Source organism: Protomyctophum bolini, assembly GCF_963924005.1.
Source record: "Protomyctophum bolini genome assembly, chromosome: 23".
NCBI lineage: Eukaryota > Metazoa > Chordata > Actinopteri > Myctophiformes > Myctophidae > Protomyctophum > Protomyctophum bolini.
In genome coordinates, this window is record NC_137884.1 from 21467186 (window position 1) to 21489095 (window position 21910).

General features: G+C 44.1%; 1 protein-coding gene across 1 annotated transcript; it reads left to right on the forward strand.

Moving 5' to 3' along the window:
- Positions 1–1352: 1352 nt before the first annotated feature.
- On the forward strand, positions 1353–21468 carry mtpn (myotrophin). Its single transcript, XM_080757386.1, has 4 exons — positions 1353–1539; positions 6470–6583; positions 10834–10917; positions 20815–21468. The coding sequence occupies exons 1-4, from the start codon at positions 1468–1470 to the stop codon at positions 20899–20901; spliced, it is 357 nt and encodes a 118-aa protein (XP_080613512.1). The 5' UTR covers positions 1353–1467; the 3' UTR covers positions 20902–21468.
- The last annotated feature ends 442 nt before the right edge of the window (positions 21469–21910 follow it).

Below are 21910 nucleotides of genomic sequence, written 5' to 3' on the forward strand. Positions count from 1 at the left end.
AATACCACAATGTAGAAGTTAAAAGTCCAGTATTACAATACTTTTGTACTTTTACTCAAGTCCATTTTGAATTCCAGGCTTTCATTTGTAACAGAAACTTGTTGCATTATTGATACTTTTACGGCTTAGCCTGTATACTAAGGTGGGTGGCAGTAAATACAACATATGGATGCAGCAGGGATGAGACGCTGCCGTAAAGCACCAAAGAAGAAGAAACGAAACGAGACTGTCGTAGTGTTTCTTGTCATCAACAGAAATGCGGATCCCTCTGCATTACTTTAACTTCACCATTGAGAACTTATTTTTTCCTCCACTTTATCTTCAATCGGACACTGCTTGTCGACGTTAATCTGTCTAGAATCAGACATCAGCTTTCGGTGGTTATTCGGAGCCACCCATCTTCTATCGGTGCAGCTCCTGCATGTGTTGTTGGTTGGCGACAGGAAGAGTTTGACAGAGCTAACCAGCGTTGCCATGTCGGCTTATTGTAAGCGACGTTGGACTTGTTTTGTCCAAAGTTGCTTGTCAATTGTTTCTAAAGTGTGTAGGTGCTTTGTTTCCTAATGTCGTTTAAACCAGTGGTTCTCACACATTTTCATGTCAAGGACCCCAGATACATTTTATCCAAGGACCCACAACATAAAAAAATATTTTGTGCCATGATGGGACTAGCCGCAATTATTTTAAATAATTGATTGAATCTAGAGTTGCAACACTCCCCATTGACAGCCCATTGAACAAAATAGAAAAGTCTGATATTGTATTAAATACTCACCAACATTGCAGCTGTATAAAGGTCGAGAAATGACAGTTACCGTGTGTGGGTCCCTGGAACATCAGACCCCCAGGCATGCGCCCAGGGGGACAGGCCGGTTCCGGCGAACCACCCCAGGTCCGAAACGGTTGAGAAATGACAGTTACCGTGGGGTCCCTCTACTGTACTGTCACTGTACTGTCACACACACACACATACTGTGTTTGTTAGGCTGCGCAACAGTGACACTTGGTTGTGAAAACCAACCAAACACTATTTTCGTGCTCGGACAGACCAAGCCAGCCAGCCAGCCACCCACAGACACACAAAGCTCCTTAATAATGAAGTGGTTGCACCACTTAAAAATGAATCTAGTGTTGCAAATTGCAGCTACCCAGGGACCCCATACCAGATAAAATGTTAAAAAAATAAATAAATAGCAGATGTGAGCTTGTAGATCGGCTATTTTCAAATAGCATGCCATAGTTAGTGTATATATATATACAGGTATAGTTGATTCTTTAGGGCTTGTTTTCATAGACCTGCATGGCTGCTTATTTCTCTCACACAATATGGCAACACTGCTAACTTTAGCGCACTAGCATTAAGTTGACAGCTGCCTGAGTGGACTGAACTCAACTGAGGAAAGAAGAAGCCACACCGCGGGCTGAGTGAAAACACGACCAGTGAGTTGAGTGAGTGCACATAAAAAGATGGGAGATAAAGAATTAACGTGGGCTTTGAAGAACGGAGACCTGGACGAGGTCAAAAACCTTCTGCTAAAGGTAAACAGAGACCGTTGTTTCCCTTCTTTCCCCCCTCGCTCGCGCTGTGTTGAATGCTTGGACGTCTTCCTCCTCCTTGTGTGCTAACGTAGTTAGCATGACTGGCTAACGGTAGACGGGTAGCAGCCATAGCAACAGCAGTTACTTAACAAATGAATTGTTGTTCAAAAATAACGGCTTCGTTATAATGATATGCTCGTCTTGCCGTGTATTTCCTATAACTTCGTATTAGGCAACGATACGACACGTTGAATAGGTTTATAGCCGGTTGCAGACACGTAAATTGGTTAGCCTACGAAGTTAGCTACAGTTTTAGCTAAGCTATGCAGTATGCACAGTAGTTCTAATAGTATGAAGTGTGTGTATGAGAAAGACAGTGTGTGAGTGAGAGACACTGTGTGTGTGTGTGTGTGTGTGTGTGTGTGAGAGAGAGAGACACACAGTGTGTGTGTGTGTAATATAGCTACTGTAGAGTTAGCAAGCTAAACAACCTGTTAAGCTAATTGTTGTCAGCCTTAAGTTATTCAGACGGCCCATAGTTGTAACACCGATGGTAAACGCAGGCTGTGTCCGGGATGACGATGTTGTTTCCACTTGTGTTACAACAGTATAAAACAGCAGCTGCAATTCAGACCACTAGGAAATATGTTTTCAGCTCATATATCTATAGCCAATGTGCCCTACGGGCCCCGCCGGTCTGTCTGTGTACTGTTTTTGTGGGCGGGGGTCTTTTTTTTCCTGTCAGCCAGGTGTCAGCTGAAGTTAAGCTGATGCAAGGCCCACCACTAAACACAACTGCACCTTTCTGTACATTGTCTGAATTTCTATCATCTGTTATCAGTGTTTTTCATATCAATGTCCAATTATTTATTCTGTATTTGAGCCACACCACCATTTGGTCGAGATGTAGGCCTCTCAGACACAAAAGGTGTCTTGGAATAAGGGTATGGCCACATTTCCATGCTGTATTGATGTTAGTGGTACCATAGGAGAGATAACAAGCAAAAGTTGATCAAAATAACATTGCTCAATGCTCCTACATTCACCAATTGTGTAGACTTCTTGTAAATTAAGTAATGCAGATGTTTAACCAAATGTATGTCTTGAGAGTGTAAAATTTCGGGTTAATTTGGTTTCCTGTAGGGGTGCATTTGGTTTAATTTCACACTCAAGAGTTGAAGATCTATAAGGGCCCATTTGGTTACCAACTCCATCATTTAGCTGGGGACCACCAGGGACCAGTGGTTAAGAACCACTGCACTAGACGGTAGACAGAACTGCATCTTTCTGTGCTAGACATTGTCTGAATTTCTGTTATCAGATCCACAGTGGTTTTGTGGGTGGGGAGTCGAAATAATCTACAGTACTTGTGTTGTTGTAGTTGGGCCAAAAACAAACCAGTGTGGTTCAAAGCCATGGCCCATAGTTAGATAAAGCTGTACTGAACATCCGGTAATCATTCATGCAAGCCTGACAATTGCTGCATAACATTTGTGAGTTCTGTTTCAGTGTGCTCCTTCCAGTTTAACGTGAACGTATTTTGGGTGTGGTAGTGAGTGTTCTGGTATTCTACCTGAGGGCCCATCATAACAGACCTACAGTATACAGTACTGTAATAGTGCTCCTTCTGTAAAACGGTTTATATCTGGGCAAACATAAGATACCCATAATGATTGACTGCTGTAAATTGCGTTTTTGTAATGGTGGTTACAGTATTGGTATGCTAATCCCATTCCAGACATGTGCAGTAGTATAGGGCAGGCTACACAACAGTGTGTCTCTCTCACACACTGTCACAAATCCATTGACGGTGCCTCAGACCCCCCCCCTCTCTCTCTCTCGCATACACAACCCGCCTCCTTCCATTCGGCCGAGTTATTTTGAATACTGCACAAATTCACGTCAAGTTGATACGACAGGTGTTTGCTGAAGTCACCAGTTTAATGACGATGTTGTTCCAACCGAGCGTGCATGCACAGAGTCAGGTGCTTGTCTTGTTGGGTCCGCCAGCCTAACAAACGGACTTGTTTTGAATTGGTTAATGGTATGTTGTGTAGCCTACACCTAGGCTATTTAATCGGTTCAGAGTTAGCCTCAGACCTCACAGATGTGCAGCAGACGGCAGACGCTAAAACGAAGAGTTGAGTTTATCCCCAGGGGACAGAAGGGTACACTTTAACAGTCTTAAGGGAATCCCGACGTCCGCTCCTGGGGACATAAAAATATGTATTTGGGACGCAAATTAATCTCCCCTGGGATGCAGATTGGACAAGGAGGAGACGACTGCACATATCAAACTCGCAGCACGAGACACACAGGAAATAAGTGTCATGTTTACAGATTTAATGCTTAAAAAGTTACCGCTGGCATCGCTGATCCTCCTTTTCATACACGCTGAGCGTCTGTGTATGCTGTCTGCGCCTCTATACATTTAAAAGTAGGAAGGACTAGAGGTGCTCCCATCAGGTTTTTTTGGGGGGACCATAACCTGATCACCGATTGTTTTTCTCACGATCGGCCGATACCATTCTTGTGCGTAAGGAGGGGACAATTTGAATATTTCCAAAAGTATTATTTCAAAACTGTTCCCGTGTGTGTGTGTGTGGGGAGGAAGGGGATAATGTTTAGGCCTGTCACAAAGATGCAAAACGATATGCTGTATATCTGATTGACTTTTATACCACTTAAATGGTATAAAAGATCGGTTTCTCCAGATCGGGTAAATTCACCGATCGAGTCGCTTTGAGTGAAAATCGGCCGATCACCGATCGGTGGCCGTGCGATCGGAGCACTTCTAAAGAAGGACTTTGGGGAACTTTGTTGGAAACGAGTACATCAGAGGTACAGCGCATGTCAGATGTTGTGGAGATAAAGCCAGAGAGGCCAGACTGAGATGGTTTGAACTTGTACAGAGGAGGGATAGTGAGTATATCGGTTAATTTCGGTTGAAGGATGTTGAGGTTGGAACTGCCATAGGCAGGAGGCCTAGAGGAAGACCAAAGAGAAGATTTATAGATGTAGTGAAAGAGGACATGAAGTTAGTTGGTGTGAGAGAAGTGGAGGCAGAGGACAGGGTGAGATGGAGGCAGATGATTTGCTGTGCTGACCCCTGAAGGGAAAAGCTGACGGGAAAGGAAGATGATAAAACTTTGTGTTTTATCGTGAAGAGAGTCACTTTTAGAATTGGCCTTTCTAATGACAGATTAATTTAATGCCTGTGAATTTTTGCTTTTGTGATGATCCTATTGCAGCCCATGGACATCATTATATTCTGAGGTCTGGATACTTTTCCTCAGCTAAAATGAGACCATCTCCAATTCTCCATTGTATCAGCATTCAGCTCTCACCGTGGAAGGTAACATTTAAAAACTATTAGAGGTGGTTGAGGCTGAGTTTCCATAATTGCTAATGGATTCACGCGGCTTGGGTGTAAAATTAAGAATTGGAATCCTATTTTCTCCATGGTGTATCTGACCTTCAGGGCAGAGCATAAAAAGGTGAATAATATGCAGCAGGCATGGATCGTAATGATGTGACTGAACTGAAAAAGGTCATTGAGTAGCAGGCAGGGATTATAATGATTTGACTGGTCAATGCCAATGGTCATAATTACACGGCTGAAAAGTTACTTGAAAGGTCCTCAATGCAGTTGTCCTGACACAGTGAAATGGAGATATTAACCAGATCGCATAAAGTGGTGCCCTGGCTTAAAACTTTTTTTTTTTTTAATATAGGCTACTGCACAGTAAGGCTGCACGATATATCGAACATGTATCTTCATCGCAGTGGAGAAATATAAATCAAGTTTAGAAAGCTGCTCGTATCAGATCGCATAAAGTGGTGCCCTGGCTTAAAACTTTTTAACAGCCAAAATATAGGCTACTATTACACACTATTGCACAGTAAGGCTGCACGATATATCGAACATGTACCTTCATCGGAGTGGATAAATATAAGGTTTAGAAAGCTGCTCGTATCTGCCCCTCTCACCCCACACGTGTGTGTGTGTGATATTAAATATATACTAACAGAATACATTTTTATTTTATTTTGGGGGACGGGCGACGGGCTGTTGAATAAGCGATAGAGCTGATGGTCAGTTTGTGGCATCCCTCTTCCCTACGTTAAACAACAAACATGTGCCAGCAGCAGCAGCTCTGGAAAACCAAGCCTCTCAGTCTGAGATGAATGATATTCCACGCTGAGGGATGCGTCGTGCCTGTCTGTCAATCTGTGGAGAACGATCTCTGTGTAAGCCCGTCAGAGCGGCTATCATCGCGCCGTGAGCATTAGCCAAAGCCTGTCTGTAACCCTTCCTAAGCCGGGCTGATTATCAGGCCTGCACAGCTCTGCACCAGGGCTCCTGCTCATCCCCTCCCCTGATGGGCTTGTTGCCTTTATCAGATCTGCCGCCTGCCGGGCCGGTGGCCCCCGCTGAGGATGCGGATAGCCATGTGTGTTGGTACTGTCATCCGCAGCTCAGGTCTTTCATAGAAGGGGTCTTGGGGAAACGAGATACATATGCCTCTTTCTCTCGCACGCACTCGGAACTACATTTTTCTACTGCTTTGTTCACCTCTGTGGAGGTCTTGTACACCTTTTGCGATGATTGAAGGCAGAAAGTTCCATCCGTGTTTGTGATTAATCTGAAAAGTCCAGCTTTTAGCATAGATCAACATTCTTGTAATGAATATATATTTTCATAAAAATAAATAACTCTGTGTGTGTGTCAGTTTGTGGACTAAGAACATTGTCCCATTATTTTTCAGTATAAATGTGTTGCAGCATCAACGGTTGCGCGAGTTCTCCTTTTTTAAGCAAACAAGGATCTTCCTCAAAGCTAAATGCACACTGTTGGCTTGCTGCAACAACAACATGCATCTTTTGTAGTATCGCAACTTCATTGTGTTTTCTTCTTCTTCTTTTTCAGGCTGAGGACGTGAACAGGACCCTGGAGGGCGGGAGGAAGCCTCTGCACTACGCTGCAGACTGTGGCCAGGACGAGATGCTGGAATACCTGCTGTCTATGGGAGCAGACGTCAATGTAAGAGAGGGCTGGCACCATTAACGCATTTAAGTTGACGATGAATTGTCACACACATAATTGCTATTTTAACAATTTAATTGTTTTTGGCATTGGAAATTGGAACCTGTTATATGAATAGAAATCACATTCATTCTGTTTGGCCTTTTAGGCTTGGTAAAATAAAGTGCACAGGGCGGATATGACAAATCCACAAAAATATACCAAGAAAAACGGCGTTTCTATAAATGTTATACTTAAAACAGCGGAAATAGCTGATCTACGACTACAAGCTTACGACGCATTCACAAAGTGACTCGTCGTAAACTTGTAGATCTGCTATTTCAGCCTTTTTTATGTTTGAACAAGTTTACAATGATTGACAGAATAATTGTGATTATCTCAAATGATTGTGATTCATTATTGTGACAACCAAAATGTAAGAGCGACAGTAACCATATGAGTAATGTTGCGTTGACACGATGCAGTCTACCAGCGACATGAAGCTACGAAGGGACTCGTGAAGCTCCTGCAAATTATGCTGTGATGCGTTTTTGCATCGTTTCATCTGCTCGTGTGAACACAACACCACAACAGCGTGGAGTTGCCGCAATGTACTGTGTTTGCATTAATTTGCCTACTGACCAGCACGTGCACCGATGCAGAATACTATGAGCCATTGTCTTTCCTCTGATAAACTGGTCGCACTATACTCTACCCCTTCAGTAGAGCTGTCACGATTATACACATTCAAGTTCACAATGAATTAATTGTCGCACCAATAATTGAAATTGACAATTTAATTGTGTTTTTGGCGTTGGAAATTGGAATATTACGAATATAATTACAATTCCGCTTTGCCATTTAGACTTCTTAATAAAAAGTGCACATGGCAGATAACTGAAATATGTATAAAGAAATTACTGCAATTTATTTTTATTGCGGAAATATCTGATCCACAAGCTTACAAGGCATCAACGCGTTGTAAGCTTTTAGAACTGCTATTTGTGCTTTTTGAAAATGTTTAATTTGGACATGGACACAATTATGACAAAATTATTGCGATGACCTCAAATAATTGTGCCGATTAGACGGTTATGTAATAACCGTGACAGGCCTACGCCTCCGTAGCCTTCCTACTGTATCTGTAGCATTGAGCTGCATCAGCCATTCAACTAAAGGCGCCTTAAGCACGCAAGTAATATTGACATGCGCAACTCTAGGAGGGCGTGTGTTTCTCCCAAAGGTCTCCCAGGAGACCTTTTAGCACTGCGCCTCCAAATGCAGAAAGGAAGAATAATTGACCTCGCTCAGAGTTGACCCGCGGCGAGAACAACCTCCGCCTTGTGCCTACTGATTATGAAGCCAACTGTGACCGTGCAGTAAATGGTGCCGTTTAGCTCATATTTCAGATGAAAATAGAGCATACTGGGAGCTACAAAAAGAGGTATCACTTGCTTAGATTGACCCAACAGACTACAGTTTATGATATTCTGAAAACTGAAGGTCTGGTATATATAATGTATGGTTTCAAAGGATTTTCATACATTCTCAGTTTTTAAGTTTAATACAATTTAAGAAAAAAAAGAAATCGATGCTTTGAATTGACCAACATGTTCTTTTGTATATATTTTAATAAGATTAATTATGAAAACATTCAGTAAGCACATTTGATTTGGAAGTCAGTTTCCATGTTTTGATATGGAACTTTAAAACTGGAAGAACTGCTCTTCCTATTGTTTTAGAGCAAGAATAGTCATCAACTATAATAAAAGTACTCTCCAGCCAAACCATTCATTACATTGGAATACCGATCACATTTCTCTCGACAAAAGCCAGGGATGACCATAATGAAGTAAAATATGAATGTCACCCACCCACACATTAATCGGAAAAGTAAAAAGGATGTAATCGAATAATCCCTAAGAAGATAGTTACAGCACTCTGTTGGCTCAAAGCTTAGTATATATACTTAACTAAAACGTGAGGTTTCTTTTACACTTTACACTTACTCTGGCCCTTTTCAATCCTGACCTCCACTGAAACTATTATAACCTTGATTTGCTCACACAACGTGCAAATGTCAGGGGTGCTGATATTGTGCATGTTGGCTCACTGGAAACATTCTGCTACACCAGTACCTTGAGGTTTCCAAATGGCCCCATACGGGTGTGTAACTCTGACTTGTCCATTTGGTGCCATTTGTACACTCTCAGAGTTATGGGGGGGTCCTTGAAATTAAAAGGTTTGAGAACCACTGACTGCACACTAAATGGAACAGAGCCTTAATTAGTATGATTGTTAACGCCTGTGAAGGAAGTAGAGAAGCGGTCCGGTAGTAGGAAGAGTTATTCTGTGTGCATATGGCCCATTAGTCAAAGCCTATCTGGCTTGCTGCTTGATGTGTCGCAACTCTTGGTGAGCGCCAAACCGAGACCGAGTTTGCTGTTAATAGTCTTTCTTGCGAGCCTGCCATAATTTCTCAAGAAGCTTGCTATCTCTCAGAACACCTTCCTTAACCCATTCTGACCGGGAACCCGTTTTGGTGTTAGCTCCATCATGTTATGCTTTAGCTATTGAAAAATAGCAGATCTACAAGCTCATAGCGCGCCACCGAGTGGCGCGCTACGAGCTTGTAGGTCTGCTATTTTTGAAAAATCGAAGAAAGACTGACATTTTTTTAGAATCTGATCTCAGGTCAGGAATGGGTTGATCAGACCAGTGTGTGTTCAGTGGAAACCTCGTATGAATCTGATCTCAGGTCAGAATGGGTTAACAATGCACAGTGTCTCCTCTTACTTATCCACTCGCCGAGCATTCCCATCAGTCTTGGAATTTCAGACGCGACGACGAGCGGCACCAACTGAACTCTGGCTCCTCCCCCCCGTTCAGCGCCCCCAAGACGATGTTAACCCATTCAGGCTTGACGTCGAAATAAAAAAAATCAGGACAATTTTCTGAAAGATTTGAGGCACATTTTAACGATTTTTCTAAAATATCAACCTACCATATGAGCTTGTAGATCTGCTATTTTTCAATAGCTAAATTATAACATAATGTATGTAACCACCAAAAGGCGTTCCCGCTCAAAATGGGTTAAGAATGCACAACTCGCTCACCCCTCCTCGCAGATAAGAGTCTGGGTTGCTGAAATGTGATAGATAAATAGTGTGTGTGTGTGTGTGTGTGTGTGTGTGGAGTGGGCTTTTCTCCTGTAATTCATGGACATGATAAGGAAAAAAACGGAGAGCGGGAAATAAAGCCTCTCTCTCCCACAAGTTATTTATTCTCATAATGCGTGACGTGCCCTTGTAGTAGGAATTATGCTGCGCCAACATGGCACGATATATATATATAATATACTGTACTATGTTGCATGCAGTGTCGCACGTCGTAAATACAGTAGCAGCACTTCATGTTGAGAGCTTGTAAATCTGCCTTAAGTTTTGTTGCACAACATCTGCGATTCTGCGTCCGCCGTCCAACTAAATATACTGTAGATCTGAATTCTGATCTGCTGATATGGAGCCTCAGATTTGGTGTTGATTTTGACCACACATTTTGATTTCGTATTCGTCATAGATTGCATAAATTGCATTTAGTTTTAGTCATCTGAAATGAATTAGTGTTAGTCGATTTTGACGACTAAAATGTGTTTTGGTGATGGAGTCGTAAATTCATAATGCCTGGTTTTACACTTGGCTGCACTCTGAATATAACGGATCTACAAGCAAAGCGGAGCTTGTAGATTGGCTATTTTCAGAGCGCAACCTAACATAAAGGCTGCAGGCATGTGTTCCGACATACCAAGAGTCCGACAGTCATTAGTCGACACCCTAGTGACCATACCAAACAATAACCCAACCGCACGCAGAAGCAACGCATGTCGGGAGCAACGGGGTGAATTGCGCATGTCAGACTTTTGGTATGTTGGATGAACGTCTGCACCACACATACAATGTTCTCTGCTTCTCCACTAGTCCCTCCCCAACATATTGGTCTAGTCTTTTATTGTTGACGAAATTGTCAATATATTTAGTCATAGTTTTAGTCGTCATTAGTTTTAGTTACCGGTAGTTTGTTTTTACAAACACTTTTCGTCAGTTTTAGTCGACAAAATCAATACTATACTACATGTGCCAACCTGTCATCTTTCTCCTCCTTTTCTGTCTTTGCATCCTCGTCCCTCTCCCCCCCTCTTTCTCTCTCTCTCTCTCTCTCTCTCTCTCTCTCTCTCTCTCTCTCTCTCTCTCTGCCTTATCCCTCTGCAGGCCCCAGACAAACACGGGATCACTCCCCTGCTCTCTGCAATTTATGAGGGTCACATCTCCTGCGTTAAGATCCTGCTAGCAAAGGTTGGTACCAATCGTTTGAGCATGAACAAACAAACACGCACAACAAACACACAGGGTAGGCTCCAACATTAAGGTTTTTTTTGTTTTTACTACTTGTCGTGCAGGGCGAGTACTTTTAAAATGGACTTGCCCTGCTTAGGCCCTCATTGTGCACACAGTGTGGCATGTACATTTCTCACAACATACTTCTAGAAAAAAATCCATTGCCTGTGTTGAGTATTTGTAAAACACTAGAGAAAAAGTCTATCTGGACTTTGGAACTATGTTTTGAAAAGCGCTATACAAATAAAGTTCATATCATATCTATTATTCTATACTATCATATATTATTGTAGTTACAAATTATTATGACCTTTTTTATTTTGCCATATCAATAATTTGTTCCAAGTTCCATCTGTTAACTTATTTGTAGCATGGGCAGGTTCTCCCAACGCACCAATGGGTAGTAGGGATGTGTAAATGTGTCCAAAATGAAAATCGATTTGTATAATTCAATATTAACGATTAATCGTTTTGGTAACCCAAGGGGTTACCTACGCCAAAAACGTTTGGGAACCCCTGATGTAGATGATTAACAATAATTTTTCACTCTTGAGAGTTAATAAGGGTCCATTTGTTTACTATCTCCATCTTTTGGATGAGGACCACTGGTGGTCCCTGGACCAGTGTTGAGCCAATTGATCACCATAGCAACCCCAACCTAGGCCCTGCTAAATCCTCCAAACTTGTATCTTGATTGGAATCATGATTGGAATCAATCTTCAGTCACTCACACTCCTCTCAGTTATGCAGCTACACAGACACATCCCAGGCACACTTTGGTAGGCATATAGCCCTGTCCTGTTTGGATGACAATATTAAACAGATTTTCATAAAAAAAATAAAAAAAAATTCTTGTCCTGTTATCGATTAATCGGACCCATCCCTAATGGTTAGTAATTTACGATCTGAACATTTCATCAGGGCTGCAGTGAGACTAAAGCTTTCACGCTTGCTTTAAAGATGGCTACATACTTCAGAATTTCAGAGAGTTCAACCGAATAAACAATCGGTGTATGGCTCGTGTGAGTGTCGTGAGACTAGTAGCTGGATGGAGCAGCTAGTGCCACAGAGCTGCAGCAAAGCACACAGACAGACGCAGTCAGGACTGGATTAATGCAGCCACTCGAAACTTGCCTACGGCAGCTTGGGGTGCAATGGCTTTCGGGGAATTTTATTTTGAAGTTTCAGTCTAAAACGGAAGGCTGTGTGTGATTCTTAACCAATTGCATTCCTTCAGGCTATGGGTTGTATAGCTCCGTCGCGGAGCATTACACGTCGGATACAGAGACCTACTACATGGCTCATTTCTAACCTATGTTTTCAAATGCATATTTTAGCATTTCTGTAGTTTTGTAATCAACATCATCTGTGTTTGGAGGAACTCTACTCGTGCTCGTGGCTAAAGACTCGAGACTCGACTCATACTCGACCCCCAAAGACTCTACTCGGACTCGACCCCCAAGACTCCAGACTCGACTCAGACTCGAGCTCCGAGACTCGTGGGCATCTCTGGTGTACGCTGTATGAGTGTTGAACAAATTAAATGTAGTGAACGCGTGCAAAGCAATTCAACGGTCCCAATTAGACAATCGATAAGAGTCTTGTGTGCACCTGTGATTTAATGTAAATGACATGATGCTTTGAAACACTATATACTAGGCATGTTAATATCACGCTATACATGCGGTATGCCATTCACGATTCACATTTGTGAATTGTGTATTTTCGGTTCTGTTTGCAAAAAACACTGAGCTTGTAGATCATATTTTCGGGGAGCAAGAGGTTCAGAAAAGGCAGACGGCGGCAGCTCGAAACTGATAAAAAAATTGAGAATGGAAAATAAATAAATAAAAACGCTCACGCTCAATTGGTTATTTGCCGGAGCGGGCAGATCTATTAAGGTTTCACTTGGCCCCCGGGAAATCGGACCCTGCAGGGCCGCGCAGGATATCCTTCACCCATCCATCAGTTGCCTGTTGTGGCAGATGCTTCATGCGAGCCATGACTGCTGATGAGGTAACTTCGTATGGCAAAAAAGGCTCCACAAAAGGCCCCGTTGCCTTTTGTGGACTCTGGAATGTTCCCAGTGTTATACCTACCTTACAAAGTGCTGCCGCCGCTGCTGCTATTTTGTGTGTACATGTTTTCATTCATGCACTCTTCTGCCCCTCACCTCCGTCTCTACCTTCCCCCCCCCCCCCCCCCCCAGCCTCCCTCACTTCTAGAAGCCTCTTAAAGCTCTGTGTGAGTGCAGATATTACAGGGTCAACAGCTGGCACAAACTGTAGCAAAGCAAAAGCGACTATACAGCAAAACATTGTTTAACGGAAGCCATGAACCGTGGATGGCAGAGGATTTGCGCAGGGTCCTTTTAACACAATAAGCCAGCATCAGGCCGCCGTTTAGCGGCTGTTGCCGAAAGTACCAGAGCGTGCGGTGGCGAGTGCTGCTCTGTCGGTACTAGTAGTAGTAGTAGTAGTAGTGAGACATCTGCATGGGTCAGTCACCTGGTATAGATGTTGAATCCGCTGGGGGAAAGGGTCAATTATTGAGAGAAGGGGCAATTTGGACGGCACATTGTGTGTGTGTGTGTGTGGCACGTGTGAGAATAGATGCACATACTCCAAGGATTTACTGGCAAACGGGTGTCATGTCGATGTCAAAGTTGAAGTCGAATAAAAGTCACTGGTAAAACGCTGCCCACTGCAGGGATGCAGAGCTGCATTCATCACTGCGAGGGGGCTGATACAATACAACAGTGTATACTTATTGTCTCCACCAGGCCCAAGGCATGGGGAGAGTATGTTTTGCACTACGTCCTGCAAATCGTTACACAGTATCTCTATAGTCATGTGCTCAAGACTGCTCTGTCCCATATTTCATATTCCATCCTAATTGGCTGTAATTGGCTTTCAAAGTTTAGCAAGATTGGCCCGTTTGGAACAAAAAGCCTCAAATCATGAACGTGCAATTTACGTCAATTCACGCACTTTCCTACTAGGCTGAGGAATAAATCACCCTTTTCACATTGGCCTGTTATAGCGCCACCAACAGGTGGTTTTTTGCAAAACACGTTTTTGGAACAAAATGCCTCAAATCATCCAATTGCCATCCAAGGCGTAAGAAGAAATTAAATCATTTTCACATTGGCCTATTATAGCGCCACCAGGAGGCCACAACGTGACCTGGCCTGGTGGAGACCCGTGCCCCGAGGGGTACTTTTTCTAGTTTATTCATATGTTCGTCCAGTATGGTTGATTTATTTCCCCTCTCGCAGGCGCAGATATGTGGCATGTAGTGATTGTCAGCTGTAGTCTGTGTCGTGTGTAGGAACGGCTTTCCTTAACACCAATTTCAGGGGTTGTCACTCTGAGAGGTACTTGCCTGTCGGGCGAGTACAGTTCATGTTCTACTTGCCCAAAGGTCATTACAGCCAGCATGACTACCAACTCGCTGCGGGGACATGGCTCAATGAGTGGGGACAAAGTGAGCTGGGTGGCCGGGGGTCACGGGACTCGAGGGTGAAATGGCGATTATGCAACAGTTACCCTAAAAACACAAATGCCTCAACTCAATGTCATTGTAACTAAGAAGTTCGAGCGAATGACACTCTCACCCAGTATGAAGCTAACTGTAACCTCAAAACTAGTAGCCTGAAGTGCGCTAGCCACTCAGCTCGCCTATGCTAGGTCACGTCAGAGCCTGAGATATCGCCGCGTGCAGATTGAAACCGTTTTCATTCAGACCACGTGATGTACAGTATCGGCAATATTCATTTCGGGGCATGTCATTCCCCCTTTAACACCAATTTCAGGGGTTGTCACTCTCAGAGGCACTAGCCTGTCGGGCAAGTACAGGTCATGTTCTATTTGCCCAAAGGTCATTACCACTAGCCCGAAAAGTAAATTGTCCATTTATAAATGATTAGTAAAATCTTAGTTGCCCTTCAATTTACACTCATTCTTTAGGGGCGCTAGCCCCTCCTAACCCCAGCTGTGTGTGTGCGTGTCTACCCCATACTCCCATATCGATGATTTGATTGGCTGAGGCCGCTGAGCCACGGATTTGAGGATAAAAAGTGAGGACAGAAAGTTGACGCCAAAAGTGATTGGCTGGATTTGAATTGAGGATAAAAAGTGAGGATGCCAATTGTGATTGGCCGGAATGAGATGTATGATTTTAAGAGCGCCCCTCATTTCACACGGGTGTTACTTTTATTTTTTACTTTATGGGGCTGTGTGATAAAACATGTCGTACCTCAATTTTTATGCCAAATACCTACATAGCTATGAATTCAAATACCCCAGCCACCACAACATCGTTCATGTGCGCCAACGTTCCCTCCCCTCCAGTGTTGATTTTGTCGACTAATACTATGACACAAAATGTTCGTCGACTAAATGAAAACTAAGCTATGATGACTAAAACTAAGAGTATAGACTAAAATGTTAGGAATGGACTAGTGGACAAGAGAGCCAGTATAAGTAAGACACGTCATTTTACACTTGGTTGCATGCAGAAAATAGCAGATCTACAAGCTTGAGCTTGTAGTATTTCTTTTTTGCCAACGGCTCATTTGTGTCTGGCCAGGCTACGTAAAATCTGCCATTACGACGGCATCAAGGCCCGCCAAAATACATTTTAGTCGACAAAATCAACTGTAGATTTAGTCGACTAAAACTAGACTAACACTAAAACATTCCAGGTGACTAAAATGTGACTAAAACTAAATGAAAACTTTTCAAGAGACTGACTAAAAGTAAAATCGAAATTTACTGTCAAAATCAACACTGCTCCTCTCCCCTCCTCCGAGTCCTCGGAGTGCAATCCATCGGAGTGCAATCCATCCGGGTTCAGCATCCCTACTGATGACACAACCCCAACACACACACACACACACACACACACACACACACACACACACACACACACTGTCTGTTTCTCTAATCTGGGTCTAACACCTCTGCCTCACGAATGGAAAGCCCCCTGGGATGGATGTATACAAATACGGCCTTCATCCCGCTATCTTAAGAGACGAGGCAGACCGTTCTGTTGTGTCACCCGTGTCTCCATTCATGTGCACAGGGATTATGGTGCAGGGGCAGTAATATGAGCAAACGCCACAGTGTTGCCCTCCTCCCGGCTGGCTCCACACTCATCTTTGTCAAGTGTCAACGGGGATTAGTGGCGCCCCAGTGCAGCCAAAAGGTCACAGGTCGCCCCTGAGACTTGTTCACAAGGCGCTGTCCTGGGAGCGATATCGCCTGTCCTCTCTATTCTCAAGAGAAGGGTTCAGAAAGCGAGACCTTTGACCGTGTCGCACCTGCAAGCAACACTACTGTCAACCAGTGGTGGACAAAGTACTCATATTTTTTTACTTGGGTAAAAAAGTATCTGTCACGGACTGTTCTGAAGTCTAGGGGCAACTTGCCGTATATGGAAGAACAACACGGCTTGTAAAAAGAGTTTCTTCTTTCTTTACTCAAAGTTAAATTACAAAGTGGCTGGAGTGCATGGCGGATATCATTTACAACGGATGGCTCTGTGAGCACTGAATGACTTGCATTACAGGGTGATGAATGAAAAAACTAAAGAAAGGCGACAATGACAAGACTCAGACACAAATCCCTAACCAATAACAAACTAAACTACAACTGAACCTAACAAACGAGAGCTATAGACAGACCTAGGGAGAACTAAACGGCACTTGACCAAACACACTAATACCAAAAAGAGTAAACTAAGGATAACAATGACGAAAATACGAACCGACGAAATTAAGCAAACATAACGAAAATAACCGAACGTAGGCGACCGGAGGGAAGACCGCGCTAAGCAGTGTTTCCTCGTTGAAGCGCTGACAGACTGAGCTTTGTAGCCAAGTCCCTGAGGTGCCACATGACCGCTTGGCCAATAGGAGTTGATCAGGTTCCAAGCATCAACTAACGAGGCCCTCAAGCTGGCAACTCATTTGGGACACATCACTCATCATCTGCAGGGATGACGGAAGCAACAGGCAGTACCAGGCATAATGGGCGTCCCTAACCCAGTACAGCTAAGCAAGCCTTTAGCCTACTTCAAAATGTACTTTTGCGTAAAAGTCCAAAAGTATTGGCATTAAAAAGTACTACTAATCATTACAAAGTTTCAAGTTTACAAATGTATAAAAATCTTTTGAATATCTTTTCAAATGGCTGAAATGTATGTACTGTAGGTCTGAAGTGATAATTATTTTTTAATTATTGGTGCAACCACTCCCTTACGGAGCTGTGTGTGGCTGCCTGCCTGGGTGCCTGGCTGGGCATAAGCACGAAAATAGCATGGTTGTTTTTCACCACCTTTGCCCAACGTAACAAACACACGGGTGTGCCTGTACAGTAGAGGGACCCCCACACGGTAACTCTGTCATTTCTCAACCGTTTCGGACGTGGGGGAAGGACCAGCACAAAAGCCCGGACAGGGCCCAAATCCAGATCACCCTGGCTAGATCCTCATATATGGAGCTGGCCTGTTCTGACATCACAGTGATGTCTGAGATCGCAATGATGCGCGGCCTAGCCTTTTATTAGCCATTTGATCACACCTGATCACACCCCAACGGGCACTGTTCTAGTATTAACCCATTCTGAACGGGAACCCATTCTGGTGTTATAGCATCATGTCATGCTTTAGCTATTGAAAAATAGCAGATCTACAAGCTCATAGCGCGCCACCGAGTGGCGCGCTACGAGCTTGTAGGTCTGCTATTTTTGAAAAATCGAAGAACGACTGACATTTTTAGAATCTGATCTCAGGTCAGAATGGGTTGATCAGACCCAGTGTGTGTCCAGTGGAAACCTCGTATGAATCTGATCTCAGGTCAGAATGGGTTAAGTAAATGTTACTTTCCACCAGTGCTGCCAACATGGTGTAACGGATGAAGGGGACCCACTGAAAACTACTGAACCATGAGCATTGGGCTGTTGAGATAATGATTATCTTTTTGGTTTCATCTAAAGAAAATGTATCGTAGGCGTACAAAATGGCTCACTTCCGTTCCGCGCTGCGTCACGGGAGGCGACCCCTGGCCCGGGGTGTTAAGCTCAGCCGTGGTTGGATGTAAATTATGAAAGGGCCTGTTTAACCCTGTGCGTGACCCAGCCGTCACGTCCGTGCACAGGAGTGCTGACTACATCCCAGAGAGGCAGTCAGCCAGCCAGCCACCGGAGAGAAGAGCTACGCTAGTTCATTATAAATCAGCAATGGAAATGGCCCTCACTAACCTCTGCCCACACGGTCTCGCATCACACGCCGCTACTTGTGTGTGCCCATACGATACTCGTGTACTTACACTGCCACCTCGGCCTTTTTTAATAGGCAGAAGAACGGCAGTGTTATTTAGCCAAAGGCATGTGGCATATGCTGTCCTACATGTCTGTGCATGCTTGACAGAAATGAGGAATTTCCGTGGAAGATTCATCATGCCGAATAAATGGTGGGCAAGGCTACGGGAAATGAGTTTGGCGTGATTGCACTGTTGACCATTTCCTGCTCTCCGAATTTAGTCTAGACTCTAGACCGTGAAAAGTTAACTGGATAAGTGAACAAATATGTTTTTGACCGAGGCTGACCTAGTATTGCATACACAACTTAGTTTTCCTCGCTTGTAGCATTCCTTGCATGCTTTAAGCCCTTTTGGTCTTGTTCTTTCCGTTCAACCTTTTTTTTTAACACTTCCCTCCCTCAGTTATGTTCTGTTACCGTGGCTGACACACGGGCTGCCTGGCTGCTCCCATGCAGATATCGATCCTTCCCCTCATTTATTGTACTGTAAAATGGGTTCCCTTGTAGGGCTGCGGGCGCATTAGATGGCTGCCCAGTGGGTCAATAGACTTCTGTAACCCTCACATTTATAATCCACCCTGAGGGGCCCCATATATTAGGCCTCATGCGTGGGAGACCTTTTCATTCCACTCAATGACATAATTAAGACTTAATGGACAGGTCGGCAGACCAGCAGCGTTTACGCTCCTACAGTGTGTCCTGTCACGGTTTTCGCCTGGCTCCATCATCTTGGAATGATGAAGATGTCTCTCTATGCACGCACGCGGGCGTGGAGGCTCTGTCTGGGAGGTCGTTCCTATTCATTAAGACTGCTTCGCTTGACTGCCAGCCGCCAATGTCACTTGGTAATATTTTGACAGTGAAAGTGTTCACGAGGGGATTATTATTTAAAGGTGGACGTTCTCATTACCGTAAGTAGTGTCGGGAGTGTGCCACTGCGAGAGATCGTCCGCCATATCCTGAGAGGCAGGGAAGGTAGAGAGGTTGAGGGTACTCTGGCTATTATAGTACAGCTGAAGTAAGTAAACACCCACGGGGAGTGTGAATCCGTGGCGCACAGTCTGTTGCAGCAGGCCCTGTTGGTGCAACAACCACCCAGGTGGTTTGGGAGAGTGTTAGAGAGAGGAAGGCTCATTATGAGATGGCTCATGCCTCAAATGTGGTAGCATACACCGGGGCTGTAATTGTGTTTTGTCAGGTATATGCCGTGTCTGTTCCCACTAGGCGAGGGTGGTGGTGTTGTCGGTGCAGGGGCTCGGGTCAAGGGTGTAATGTTGTTTCCTGCTGTCTAAATGAGGCCTGCCGAGCCTGTTCTCAAGAACGAGTAACTAATGACTTCCCCAGAGCTGGAGAAAGAAGCAGCTTCCTCCTCACTGTCTGATCCTCCTCGCTATCTCGCCTCAACTGAAGTTGCCAGGCCCAACAACGAATTGGCAGACAGCCGCCAGAGTGGAGTGGGGTTTCCAGTTGAAAAAGTGTCAAGTTTTACGTTATGATTAATGTCTGAAGGTTTTTGGTTTGTGAATTATGGGAATATCCCAACAGGCGTTTTGGGAGCTTTTCACTGACAACTTCAGTTCATACATAGTTAAACTTCTTCATTCCAGCTTCAACTTTTTGTGTCTGAACTTCAGAGAGGAAGTCTTATACTTCAGCTAAACGTGTTAACGGATAGCTGTGGAGTTTTACCAGATCCTATTCACCAGAAAAAGTGAAGTATGGTTCTGAATAGACCAAACTCACCCACTTCCCCCTTTTCTTCCTGCTACCAATTAGACATTTAGATCTGACAAGTTAACCACTCAGCCCTGTTAAATCTCCCCATCTCTGGCCGTGCTCTGGTGCTCCTATGGCATGGCGTTGGCACGCAAACAACCATCCTCACAACTCTCTGGCAACTCAAACTGGGTCAGACTGTGCCTCTCTGACGGCCAGGCTTCTTCTCCACGCAACAATGGAGTCTCTCTGCCTAGCTGGGCTCCGTAAGCCCCTCTGCTAAGAGGCTAAAGTTGGCAGGCCAGACAAAGGGATGTCTCTCCGCTGCATGTTTCTCAGCTCTTCCACTGCCCATTAAATCTGCAGTTCCTGCGCCTGGCTGCCTTGTTCCCCATCTCTCCCTTTGTTTTGTAGCTCTTGTTTTCTCTTTAGTAGTACCGTCAACTACACTGTTGACAATCGTTCTTATTCGCGTTCTCCCTGTGTTCGCTTTAAGCGATCGGTTGTTATGGCTATGCTACTGTTTGCTCCCTCTGACTGGGCTTTGTCCACGCTGTGATTTCAGTGTCACAGGTCACCCAGAGAGAATTTCCACCATTATTGCTTCAGTGGCTTATATATGCAATAATTACAGCTCCTAATTGAGCTGTTAATGGCCATGGCCATAGACCAGATGAGATGCAGGATTCAGGTCTTTACCGTGACGACCCCCACGGTGCCCCCCACCCCCACTCTGTTGCTTGTGAAGAAGACCGCCTCACGCTATGAATATTCACCGGCTTCTGTATCTTATGTCATGTTGCCTCTCCTTCACAGGGAGCTGACAAAGAGCGGAAAGGACCGGACGGCCTCAGTGCTTTGGAAGCGGCAGAGAGCGAAGCTATAAAGGCTCTCCTGAAGTGAGACACTGCAGCGGAGGAGGAGGGTGGGTGAAGAGGCGGACGGACGGACAGATGGATGGATGAAGTGGTCACTGGACCAAAAGACGGATGCTTTGCCCCAACTAACCGCTGTCCTGGCACTGCTCTTGTCTGTCTGTTGGCGAGGGTCATTTTGTCTGGTTTTTGGTTTTCCTTCCCCCCCCCTCTCCTTTTATATCTTTTATTTTCTCTTCCTTTTTTTGCCTCTTTCCGTAGCCATTAACCGATGGACTTCTCAGTCATGTCTCTCTTTGGGACCAAACGCTGCGGGAAAGCCCAACACTTGGTCCCTGAAATACAGCATACATTAAAAACACGACTCCATGTAAAAAAATAAAATAGAAAAATCTAAGCGTTTGCCCTTAATTCCACAGCTCAAATTTGCAGTCCTCCCTTAAAAAAAAAAGTAGAATGTTAATATTTTTTTTAATAACTTCCATATTGAAATTATTGTGTGGCCACTTCTATGAACACCTATTGCACTGTACTGTACTAGATAGATTTGAGAGAACGGTTGTGACATTTTTCATCTATTAAACTTTGATCATTATGTGGCCTCTCTACCTTGTGTGTTGCTCTTCGCTCCTTTCTAGAACCGGCTTATCTATCCAGTCCTTGACATTTTCGAGACATTGGAGAAGGGTCGTCTAGTTCTTATAGGTCACCGATTGTCATTTATAACATGACCCGTTCTCGATCAATTGCATATCGTGTGGAATAAATGACCAATGTTACCCTAGTAACACTTTAAAACTATATCTTCCTTGACAAATCAACATGCTGGGAATCTAAGAAAAAAGAGAAAAAAAACAAAAAAGTTGAATGTTGCAATATTGAAGCATCCATTACCGAAAGCAATTCATGTGAAAGTTATGTAATGGGATGACTGTGTGGGATTATAGAGATTTAGTTTATTTTGTTGCCCCTTGAGTGGAAAAAAAAGGTTTCACAGCTAAAATCCTTGTGTGGCTACTGCCAGTCTGTGTGTGTTT

What these genes read in the sequence shown, in the direction of transcription:
- mtpn (XM_080757386.1), top strand. Translation starts at nt 1,468, where the DNA reads ATGGGAGATAAAGAATTAACGTGGGCTTTGAAGAACGGAGACCTGGAC. An exon ending in CTATGGGAGCAGACGTCAAT is followed by an intron (nt 6,584 to 10,833) that starts GTAAGAGAGGGC and finishes ATCCCTCTGCAG; the next exon opens with GCCCCAGACAAACACGGGAT. An exon ending in TTAAGATCCTGCTAGCAAAG is followed by an intron (nt 10,918 to 20,814) that starts GTTGGTACCAAT and finishes TCTCCTTCACAG; the next exon opens with GGAGCTGACAAAGAGCGGAA.